Genomic DNA, 11,234 nt, shown 5'->3' with positions numbered 1-11,234 from the left:
TTTCAGCACCTGAAAATGTAGGCTAAGCAAGTCCTGCATTTTTCACAGCTCAGGCAAAGAAGAAAAAAATCACAGCCCTTAGTTTTTTCAGGCTGGGGGATGGAGACTAAGTGCTGCGTTTTCCGGCCTCAAAAGCAGAGGGTGAGCCCTGCCTTTCTGAAGCTCAGAAAAAAACCCAACACTAAGTCCTGTGTTTTCAGCACTTGAAAATTGTGGCTAGGTCTTGCGTTTCTGGGACTCAGAAAAAAAATCCTAAGTGCTGCGTTTTTGGGACTTCGAAACAGAGGCTCAGTTGGCCATTTTCATCCCCCAGTACAGAGGCTTGGGGTGGGGGGTGACAGAACTTTGGGTGGGCAGGACCCAGAGGGGGGTGGGGGAGGGCACTGGAGCCTGGGTGGGAAGGGAGGGGGGTGGGCAGGGTGCGTGGACCCCTGCCGGAGGTGGGGGTCCAGTCGCGTTGGTCCCCTAAGTTAGGGAGGCTGGCATGCACCAGGCCGAATTAAACGCTTGAGATAGTCTCTGGGGCGAAAGGTGCTTTTCAGACCGTCTTTGCATGTCCAACTCTTTATTCAAGGTGTGTCCAACCACCGGAGTAGTTACTCAATATTTAGACAACATACAAGTATGACAGTTCATATACAAGTTACGACAGTGATTGATTTACGACTTTGCCAAAAGCCCAGATTGCTGCAATTAGCTGGAGCTTTAATTGGCTTGTAACAAGAAGCAGCATCACTTCCTCAGTGGGAGCATCTTCTTGCCAGAGCCGAAACCAACTGGAGCATCCATCAGCCGGAGTATCTCATAGCCAAAGCTGGAGCGTCCAGTAGCTAGAACTGAATTACCTGAAACTGAAACAAGGAGCAGGAATTGAAATTATCTGGGTCTTCTAATACCCCGAGCAGGAACATCTCTTATCCAGAGCATCCAGGCACCGGAGCTGCCGTACAGCTGGAGTTGTAACAAGCTGTGGCGTCCGTCAGCCGGGGCTGTGCTCCCAACACAGTTGAACAGGAGAGTGTCTGCTCTCCATAGCATCTATTAGGCAGAGCCGAGCTTACCTGCAGCCGTAACAGGAAGGAGTGACTATTACAGGAACATCTTGTGGCTGGAGCTCAAATGACCTGGAGCTGTAACAAGCCGGAGTGTCCATCAGGTGGATCTGCACTCCGAGGCAGGCGCAGGCAGGACGGTCCCCAGCAGGGAGCTCTGAGTAGCAGGGAGCCTGGCCTCTTCCCTCGGGGATTAAATCCACGCCAAGTGCCTCTCTGCGTGGGGGGTCTCTCCCAGTCCCATTCCCAAGGGCAGAAGTGAGGTGGGGGTCCCCCTAGATCTCCTGGGGTGGGGGGGCGTGGGCAAGGCAGTGTCGGCATCTCCTCTGTACCTGCAAAAGGGGAGCAAAACTGGTCAGTCAGAGCTCCCGGGGTGCACAGCACGGCCCCACATAACCTGCGGGAGATGCCTATCCCCCTCGCGGGCAAGGGCAACTCTTCCCTCCCACCTGCCCCTCGCTTTCGGCAGAGGCTGCCCAGGGCCGCACACAAGCGACAGGGAGAGGAGGGAGAAACAACGGGAGAGCTCGGGGCTCAGCCCAAAAAACCACATTCCTCCCCAGAAGAGCAGGCGAGAATGCACACCTTTGCTGAAACCCCTCTGCTCAGTGAGGAGCATTTCAGGCACAAAACGACACCGAGCCATACTGGGGCAGAGGATGGGCTGTTCCATCCAGCGGCCGGCCTGGCACAGCACTCGCCCCCCCACGCTGCCACCCTCACCCTGACCCTGCTCAGGAGCGGGACCGGGGGAGCCGCAGGCTGCGCTTCGCATCCTGCGCTTCGCATCCTGCTACGTGTCCTTGCCAAGCCCGGTGCCAAACATCAACTAAAGCTGAATCAACTGAAGCGCTGAACATCAAATACAGGTGAGCCAAGCCCAGTGCTAAACATCAAGTAAAGCTGAAGCAAGCCAAGTGGGTTTCAGGAGGAGCCCAGAACAACCAGGAGTGCCACAGGGGAGCAGGACAGGGCTGTCCCCAGCCCGGCCATGAGCCACACCAGCTCCAGCACTTGCTGCATGCAGGCTGGGCAGTTGCTGATGACATGGGGAGAAGCCACCCTGGGGCAGCTCTGGCACCAGAGCTTCCCTTAGCTCCCCCTGCAGCAACCAGTCCCAGAACTGTGGGACACAGCCCCAGTCCCCGGCCTGGCCCTGCCACAGCCGGGGCCCTTGCCCGGGAGCGCTGCCGGCACAGCCCCAGCTGCTTCGCAGCAGGACACGCAACACAACCAGAAGCCACAAGCAAAAACAGCCCAAGCAACAGCCAGGCACAACGTTGTTTTTGTCCAAAGCAACAGCCAGGCCCAACGGACATGCGAGGTGCAGCCATGACCCTGACCTCACTGCAGCCTGGGAGTGGTGCCGTCCCCAAACCGCATCACAACAGGACCGGCACCAGCACCGGAAGCCACAGGCAGGGCATGTTTTCCTCCTCGACCGCAGCCGGGCACAGCTTCCTCAGCTCACGTGCGTGTGGGGTGTTCCCATGTGCCTGAGCTTGCCCAATGCCCCCGGAGCACTGCACGGCCACCCACCCGCTTCAGAGCACTTACCGGACATTTCCTCCTGTGTCGTGGCCGTGCTCCTCGCCCTGGCCAGGCTGAGCCGCTCGGCTGCTCCTCTGCGCCGTTGCCTGCACTGAAAAAACCCCGCGTGAGGAAGTGGCTGCAGCGTCGCAGCCGGGAGGACGAAGCTCTCATTTGAGCAGGAGCTCAAATCACACCACAGCCAACCAAGAGGCGACATGCCTCTTGGTTTGCCCCGATGCCCAGGGGAGCCTGGTGTGAATGCCTCTCCCCAAGTCACTGCAGGTGTCAGAGAAGCGAGGAGCCCAGCCAGGACGTCCCCGCTCTGCTCCCCTGGCCATCCCCGACCTCGGCTGCACAGAGGCTGCTGCCGGCAGCCAGGACTTCCGCGCTCCTCCCACATTAGCTCCCTGCAGGCAGCAAAACCCTTTAGTGAATGCAGACCCTGCTTTTCAGACATTTACGAAGCTGGACCCTGTCGGTCACTGCCCGCCAAGTGCTCCCCTCCTTTTCTCTGCACATGCAACAGGGGCCGGCTCTGCCCTCCTAAGCACCTGGTGGCTGCAGCTTTCTGGGCAAACAAGAAACCCCAGTGCCTCCTCAGGAGGCTCCTCCTGGGCAGGCTGGGCCCAGGGCTAGAGTAGAGGCTTCGCCTCCTTTCCTTCCCCCTTCCCTGGCTGCAGGCCCCTGCCTGCTCCCCCCAGTCCCCACCAGCCCCTTCCCAGCCTGACCTGCAGTTCAGTTGCTCTCCTGGTCCTCCCGCAGCGGCTCTGCCTCCCGCTAGCGAGCCGGGGGCAGGCGCTGGGCTGTGCTGGGCGGCGGTGCCCGGGCAGGAGGAGTCTCCCGGTAAGAAGGCTCAGCCCTCCGCGATGCTCGTTTGGAGACAATCAGGAAGCCTTGCCCCAGGTTTCCCCGATTTTGCAGGTGCGGCCGGGTGGCTGCAATTGGGGCAGCCCCATCCTCACCGCAGCCCTGCCTGGCAGCCCTCTGCGCGGTTTCTCACAAGCGGGGCACGAGCCAACAGAAACAGGTTTGGAAAAAACACTCGTGTACGCAGACACAGCTGCGGGTCACCGTCTGGTCCTTTCTCTGTCGGGTGACGCGTGTTCATCCCCTGGAGAGGCCCCAGCCCTGAGGGGCCGGCCGGGCTCCTGGCACGGCCCAGGGATGGCAGTCGGCTTCCCCGCCTTGCTCAGGGCCCAGGCCAGGAGCCGCAGGCTGAGACACCCCCGTGCGCGGGGAGCGCTCACACGCTCCGCTGGGCCCCGGCTGCCGGACGGCCTCGTCCATGTCCCGCAGGCGCCCGAAGGCCTCTCCGCACGCACGGTCTTGCCCGGCAGAGGGAAAAAAAAGGACTCGCTGTGCTCGGGCACGAACCCGGCTCCGGGCGCGGCGGCGGCGATCCCCCTGCCCCAGCCGGGCAGTCCCGGCCAGCGCCGCCCCGAGGGCCGCCGCCCCTCCAGAAACGACCGCCGGGCCGGGTCCCGCCGCGCCGCTCTCACTCCCCCTCCGCCGCCCGGGGACGCGGCCCGGCGGCGCATGCCCAGCCGCCCCCTCCGGCGCCGCTTCGGCGGCAGCGCCCCCTGGCGGATGATCTTGCAATTGGGAGCAGCGTGCGCGCCTCCCGCCGCGACGGCGCCCCCTGGCGGAGGCACCGCGGCGTGACGCGCGCCTTGCCCGGCGGCGCCCCCTGGCGGGCTGCGTGCGGTACTGCAGGCAGCAGCTCCGCCTCTTCTTCCCCCTGGCGGCGCCCCCTGGCGGTCACGGAGCGGCACTGCAGGAGCAGGCGGGACGGCGCCCCCTGGCGGTCAGAGCGTGGCCCGGGCTGGTGCGGCGCGCCCGCGCCTCTCCGACGCCCCCTGCTGGCTCCGGGCGGCGCTGCAGTGTTCCGTGCCCGCCCGCCCGTGCCCGCCGGTGGCGGAGCTGCCGCGCCCCCGGCCCCCCGCTACACGCCGCGCGTGCCGCACCTCCCCGGCACAAGGCCGAACCCCGGCGGCAGCGGGGCGCCAGTGCCCTTCCCCCAAGGCGGCAGCCCCCTGCCTCCGGGGCCGCAGCCCTGAGCGCTGCAGGGCCCCGCCCGCTGCCACCGGCGCGCACCCGTCCCCCCAGCAGTACCCGGGTTTGGGACTTGGTCAAGCCGGGTGAGAAACGACCCCGTCCCTCCCCTGGCGCGGTAACGGCCACCCCTGCCGCAGGGGACCGACCGGGAGAGGGACGGCCGAGGTGCATTGCACCTGAGCCCACGGCTGCCGTGCAGATCCCCCATCCACCGGCCGGCGTCCAGCAGCCAGACACCGGCTTTCACACACGGCCGCGGCCCTTGGCTGAAGGTGCCAACTTCTGCATCCCATTTTGGCACGGAGGAACGTTAACCTGCACCTTACCCTAGACACGTGCTACATTCACAATCTCTGCTTCTTCTTTCACTTGAGCAACTGGAGGGATTCACAGCACTGCTGCCCCATCGAGCGCCCGAGGCTGCTGTGCATGCCACATCCTTCCTCAGACCTGCTTCCCACTGAGCTATTTTTCTTCCCACAACACAGAAAACTGTTTTTTACTCCACCTCTTGGGCCATGCTCCGGAGCCTGGAGATCTTCACATCAGGGCTGGGAACCCACAGCTTTACCCCTCCCCCCCAGCACAGCGCTGCCTGCGTGCAGACTGCAGGGAGCAAAGCGGCAGAGGCCGACACGTCAGGGAAAAACCAGTCGCTCCTTGCTTCGTGGGGAAATGCCAGCAGCTCCCACTGCCCCTGCCAAGCGGGAAGAGCCGCACGCTTCAGTCCAGTGCAGCGGTACCGCTCCCAGCACTGTGATGCTCCCCGAGAGGCCACGGCAGAGCTGTCCCGCTCTGCACGGGGGCTTCCCCGTCTGTTTCTTCTCTTTGCTCAGGAGGGGAGCCGAGCCAGAGTGGGGACTTGGTCCTGATCATCCAAATAATCACCTACTCCATACCCCAAACAGACGCTCAGCCACCCCTCACCTCCCTGATGTGCACCCCTGGCAGAGCACACCCGCTCTGTACCTGCTGCTGGTGCAACAGCTCCTACAACTTTGTGTACGTGGTCCATCGGGACAAACACGGCGACAACACGTTGCCCAGAGCAGCGTTTCAGTACCTGCACTTCAGGACTTGCTCGCTGTGAATGCTGCAGGGCCCAACAGGGCTATTAAGGTCTCACCGGCGGCGCGAAACCCACCAGTACCTGGTGCCTTGTTTTACCAGCTCTGGGTTTAATTCCTGTACCTTACCTCTCCGGGGACTGAAGGATTTCAAGGTTGCGGGAAGGTCTGCAATTAAAGCTGCATTCAAGTAAGGCAGCCTAGAAGAGCATCGTGTCAGTATCTGCAAAAGCTGTTCTCAACTTTAACTCACACACGTGCAAAATTACACACACAGACACACCCAGTACTTCACACTGTTCGCACCTGTCGGAGGGAACAGCAAGTGCTGCAGAGACAGCGTCAGAAGCACCATTACTGAGATGTCTCATTTCAGCTCAAGCCCAGGAGACACCAGTCAGAACACGAGCGAAAGGTACGCCGACGTCCCAAGCTGTTTTTTCTTCCCCTTGCGAGAAGGCAAACTGGAACCACGGATACCAAGAAGGGCTTTCCCAAGGACTATCAGGCAGCCTGCTATCTTCTTCCCTCATGTCCGATAAATGCACTTTTCCAAGCTCCCTCTCTCCACATGAAATGCAAACCCCCAGCAATCGCTGTGACTGCAAAGGCCTTCCTAAAATCACGTCCACCAAAATTCAGAACGGTCCCTTAGTGCGTGCTGTGTCTGCATGCGGTTACGCCAAGGGAACAGGCGAGGCCCCTGCAGCACTGAACAGGTAGTTGCTTTCTGGCACCCTTCAGCTGCCCTCTGGCATTTCCTCACTTTTTTATCTCCACTACAAGCCCCCCAGCTATCACTGTGGTATGCACATGGATTGACTTGTACGTTGCTCCATTTCAACCACATAAAAAGAAAAAAAAAAAAAAAGTACAGGCTGACCATTATGCACAATCATTCACAAAGCCTAAACATCAGCTCAGGTGCTGATAAAATGTGCTCTTGAACAATTTTAAATACCTAAGACTTCAAAGCACCAGTAAAACTAGGTCCTGGCTGACCTTGTTTGGTTTCAGATAGCATTATTTCTGCCATCTCCTCCTCTCCTCCCCAGCCCCAAATAAACACGAGTTGGCAGGCCTCCACAATTTACCTCGTAAAGCAATATGAAGGTCTGAATGCTGCAGACCCTCAGAGACGAGGGGATCGCGTTTCTTCGGGGATCTCTGGCACCAGCAGATCTCATAGCTGTTGAGGCTGCTCCTCAGAAGAGTTTCTGGTGACTTGGGCTGAGGGGTCTTCTACAGGATCTTGGTTTTTCATTCCAGTATTTCAACTCGCACAACCGTGCAACTTTTCAGACACTTCCCAACTGCCATTCAGCAGATAAATTCAGCCAAGACACGCACTCGGCAGGACTTCAAGACACAGCAGACAGCAGCTACCAGGAACTTCATCCAGAGCAGAACAGCTCCGCATACATTCCATGACTCAGACACAATTTATCTACAAGCAATGTAAGAAGAACCTTTTTACCAACCTTTCTGGGTAAATGCTGGCACTGGCAACGCCACCGAACACAAGAAGGGAAAAACCAGGGATTATCTTGCAGTACGACAAGCAGTTCCACAGTATCAAGAGTAAGCAACACTAAAGTTGACAGCAAGCAACTCCAGGTTTGTCTTTTTCAGACAGCTCAGCTCACGTTCCTCCCAGCACCATCACAGCATCCGCTTAAGCTGCATCCCTGGAGCCAGCCCGGCGAGGGGCGGAGGAATCCCACCTGGGACACGTCTGAGAGGAGCTCGCGTCCTCCCAGGACCACGCACACCCCGAGGAGAGAGGAGCCGCCAGATCGAGGGGACCGACCCGCACCGAGGGCGACGCCTTGCCGGCCACCTGTGACACAACAAACCACGTCCAATTTCCTTGCCTTTCAGCCCTGGAGCCGGAGCGACCCATGCCAGGGCCCCTCAGGAGCCAGCAGGGGAGCGGGCACGGTTTCTCAGTGGCACTGGCAGGGTTTCCAACCCTTGCGTCTTCTTAAGCCAGCGTCCCAGGAAAGGAGTTTATACAGCCACGGCAAACCAGAGCTTATCGACTCCACTCAGGTCCAACGCTTCAACCGAAGTATGTGACAGTGCACTACTACGGCTTCCCACCGCCATCTGACAAGCCAGCAACAATGTTCTTAAAAGAGCATTTTCTGTACAGCAAAGGATGAAACAGCGCCCTACAGCGACCTGCATTCAAGAGAATTAGGGACATGGATAAATGCTGCAGACATCAGTAGTTTATTGATATGTTTAGTCAAAACACATTCAGAATGGAAACTTAAAAGTAAAAATACTTTCCACCTGCAACAATTAAACTAGAATCTACTAGCATATAATGCTTGACACGTTACAGCAATAAAGATGGTAATCCACTGTCTTGTATATGTACTAAAGCCAAGATGGTCAGCCAAGTTTGTTGAAATAGAACCGTAATGACAAAATACTCCCACCATCCACAAATCAGCAACTAACAGTAATGGTCAGTGAATCCCTTCCTTTGCTCTAAGAGGTACATTTACTATCGAGAGGGTTGAGAACACGTAAGAGTCCACAGTACAGCAGGTGAGCTATCACCATGTAAACTTCTCTGGATGACGTTCCAATGGTTGTTCATGTCACTTAAACAAGAAGCAAGGCAGAAAGCAGAATGGCTCAGTAGCTCTTTTTAATACTCCGTTTTTTCTTGTTGAAATTATTCCCAGTGCCATTTGCCATTCAAATGAATTAGGTGGCAGCAAAACACCACAGCACTACGAAAGGGAAAAACCCAGACGCTACACAAAACACACTGGTGGCAAACTGCTAACCGATGACAGCAATTTGTCCGAAGGCTTCAAACCTAAGTAGCGGTGGTGTGTGGCGAGCAGTTCAAGTACTACAGATTTCCAGGTAACAGCTGAAAATGCAAGACCTTCAACGAAAAACTGAAACATGAAAATGGAAGCTGGAAGAAACGTGCCCCGGAAAAGAAGTCTATGAAAATAGTGCAAGACTTACCATGGAACACAGAAGACCTCGAGTTTGGGAGAAAACAGAAAGATGTTCACTTCGCTTTGCCTAACCTATCAGAAAAATATGTGCAAAATCTTCCAACTTACTCAAAACCAGGAAATGATTGCATAATCCAGAGACAGATTGCTATGATGCCCTATCTGCTTTTGCTCAAAATTGCAATTATTTTACTTGAGGTCTTCCATGCTTAGAAGCAGCTTTAAGTGGTCACGCTTTCACACAGACGCACGCACAAACACCCCCCCCTCTTTTCCTCCCTGACGCCTCAGAGCCAGGCGCTTGCTGCACGGCCCGGCATCGAGCTGAACTGTACTGTCTGCTGCAGCTGCGGTTTTCGGGAATGCACTCCAGAACCAGACCTCTCCACTGGGAAAACCCACCAGTCAAACTGAAGAAGAGGATGTCTCCCTTCCATCCTTCAGTCTGGAGCCACGTAAGTGTCAACTTCAGCTGAGAGTTATGTGCAAAATGAGTAAGAGTTTTTTAAAAAGCGCAACTGGAAAATGCAAATACTTAAGAGCTGCTGTTTTGTTCTCTGAAAATTGCAGTATCCTCGTTTGATAAGCTCACCCTCACAAAGGATGCTCAGTTCTACCGATTACGAGCTGGCCAAAAGCGTTCACCGTTCTTGACTGACTTCGGAAATTCACACCCAAGAGAGATTTCAACTCCGTTTTCTTTAACCTTGACATTGACTAAAGAGAAGAGACAACCTGGAGACTACTTGGATGCCTTCTTCCTCCCTTCCCCCCCTCTGCAAAAAAACAGGCGAACTTGTTAATTGAAGAGCAAGGTGGATGATCGTTTTAGCAACGTTTACTGATTGAAAGATACTGCAATTTTTTTTAATACAATTTTTCAATGATTTCCTTTAAATGCTTTGCAGCCGATTGGCTTTGCAGCACAGTAATTCATACACTATACTGTACAAAATCACCAGCAAGACTGGAATGATGTATTCATAGAAGGCACCATCATGCTTATTACATTACCAGAGAACTCAAATACAGTCAAGACAAGTTTCACTGTACAATGCTTATCGAAGGGGAAAGGGGAAGGAGGAGTGTGTTGAGCAGCCATCCCTGTACTGAAGAGGGGCAGATAGAAAAATCTGACGTGAACTATCACACTTGTTGCGTACTCAGGGCTACGACTTTGAAACTCTGGGTTCTGTTTAGTTTACAGCTAAATGGATTCCTTCTGGAACAAACTTGTAGTCTTATTAAGGTTTGTGTGTGTACATATGTTGGTCACAGCAAGCAGATCAGATGCCCGCATCGTTTCACAAGCTATTCTGTCTGAATAAGAGGATGAAGGTTTTTTTTCCTCCGATGCCTCCTGCAGATGTCAATATACATGAGTTCAGAGTACCCATTAGTGCATTTTGATGAGTGCATAAACACGAGTTTGTTTGGAGCCGAGTGTTCTAAGAAGGACAAAAAAAAAAAGGCAAGCTTCTCCAATTGCACAAATTGCACTATTTGTGTTTCCAACAGTAATAGGCAGAAACAGTAACACTTACACAAAATGTGCAGCAGAGGGTTTTTGACTGAAAGGACCTGAATTCTATTGGGCATGTCCTTTAGTTCACTTTTGTTGCAGATAGTTAACCGGTCTTTTTTTTTCTTTTTTTTCAGTCCTCAATTCTCCAAGTCTACATTTATAAATTAACAGTGTGACTCCTGTTGTGAAACTGGGGAAAGAACATCCACCTCAATTTAAACTGGAAACCAAAGGATGCTTTCACATCAAAGAAATGATCAGAAGGGCTGTGTCACATTCCAAAGCCAAAAAAAATTAACAAGAATGCAAACACGATGGATAATGTACCACTGCCAAGACTGTCTGCCCACAGTGGAGACTTCAGCGACGCTGTCCAGTGAAACGGCCCTCCATTTGCCCGGTTCCTCGTCCAGAGCCAAGTTTCTGTGCCATGCCACCTCTCGGAGGGGGTCCTCTTCCGTCACGGTCTCGCATCATGCCACCACCCACTATTCCACGGGGACCCCCAGGGCCTCTATCATTGCGACGAATATCCCTACGATCATCGCCTCCACCTCGGGTCTCTCTTTCACGAGCGGCTCTTGTTTTTTTCTCTTCTACGTTCAAGCGCACCTCACCCCGGAACATAATAGGCTTATAGGGAAAAGTTTTCAAGGCACACGTTAGTCACCATTTCACAAACTCCGTTTACACAAGGCACATGAAAACACTGCATTCGCTGCATGCCTCAGCCTATCTTCACTAACATGCGAAAGACAAAAACTAACTGTTAACGGTTCCCTGCAGCACACAACCTCAGCCCTAGAGGTCTATGGTAAATGGAACAGCATTTTTAAATTCATTTGGCATGCAAGGAATTAAAATGTCTTTCTCAAGTAAGGGCAGGGTTGTCTTTAGCCTCTTTGCTGCTGGCTTTAGCCTTTTCACTTCAGGGCTAAAGTTCCTGAAGAATTGCTCTACCAGGTCTCACTCCCACGTACTAGAAATGAAAAATGCTGCTTTCTCCTCTCAAATT

At 54.9% G+C, this 11,234-nt stretch overlaps 1 protein-coding gene and 1 long non-coding RNA gene across 3 annotated transcripts in view; both read right to left on the bottom strand.

Moving 5' to 3' along the window:
• Window positions 1-538: 538 nt before the first annotated feature.
• LOC140651912 (uncharacterized) lies at window positions 539-5,118 on the bottom strand. The gene is made up of 4 exons (XR_012042591.1): window positions 3,314-5,118; window positions 2,610-2,694; window positions 1,062-1,384; window positions 539-851 (listed from the first exon to the last, which is right to left on the bottom strand). It is a non-coding gene; the product is annotated as an uncharacterized lncRNA (long non-coding RNA).
• Window positions 5,119-9,517: 4,399 nt separating this feature from the next.
• G3BP2 (G3BP stress granule assembly factor 2) overlaps window positions 9,518-11,234 on the bottom strand; it is a 29,757-nt gene continuing 28,040 nt past the window's right edge. For both annotated transcript variants that reach the window (XM_072862027.1, XM_072862028.1), the window contains one exon: window positions 9,518-10,852. In XM_072862027.1, the coding sequence (XP_072718128.1) occupies window positions 10,580-10,852 (273 nt within the window). In that variant the 3' untranslated portion in view covers window positions 9,518-10,579. The remainder of the gene's footprint in view (window positions 10,853-11,234) is intronic.

The sequence above is a fragment of the Ciconia boyciana genome, chromosome 5 (assembly GCF_034638445.1).
Source record: "Ciconia boyciana chromosome 5, ASM3463844v1, whole genome shotgun sequence".
NCBI classification, from domain to species: Eukaryota; Metazoa; Chordata; class Aves; order Ciconiiformes; family Ciconiidae; genus Ciconia; species Ciconia boyciana.
The sequence above is the reverse complement of the archived record's forward strand: the minus strand, read 5'-3'. Positions and strand labels throughout refer to the sequence as shown.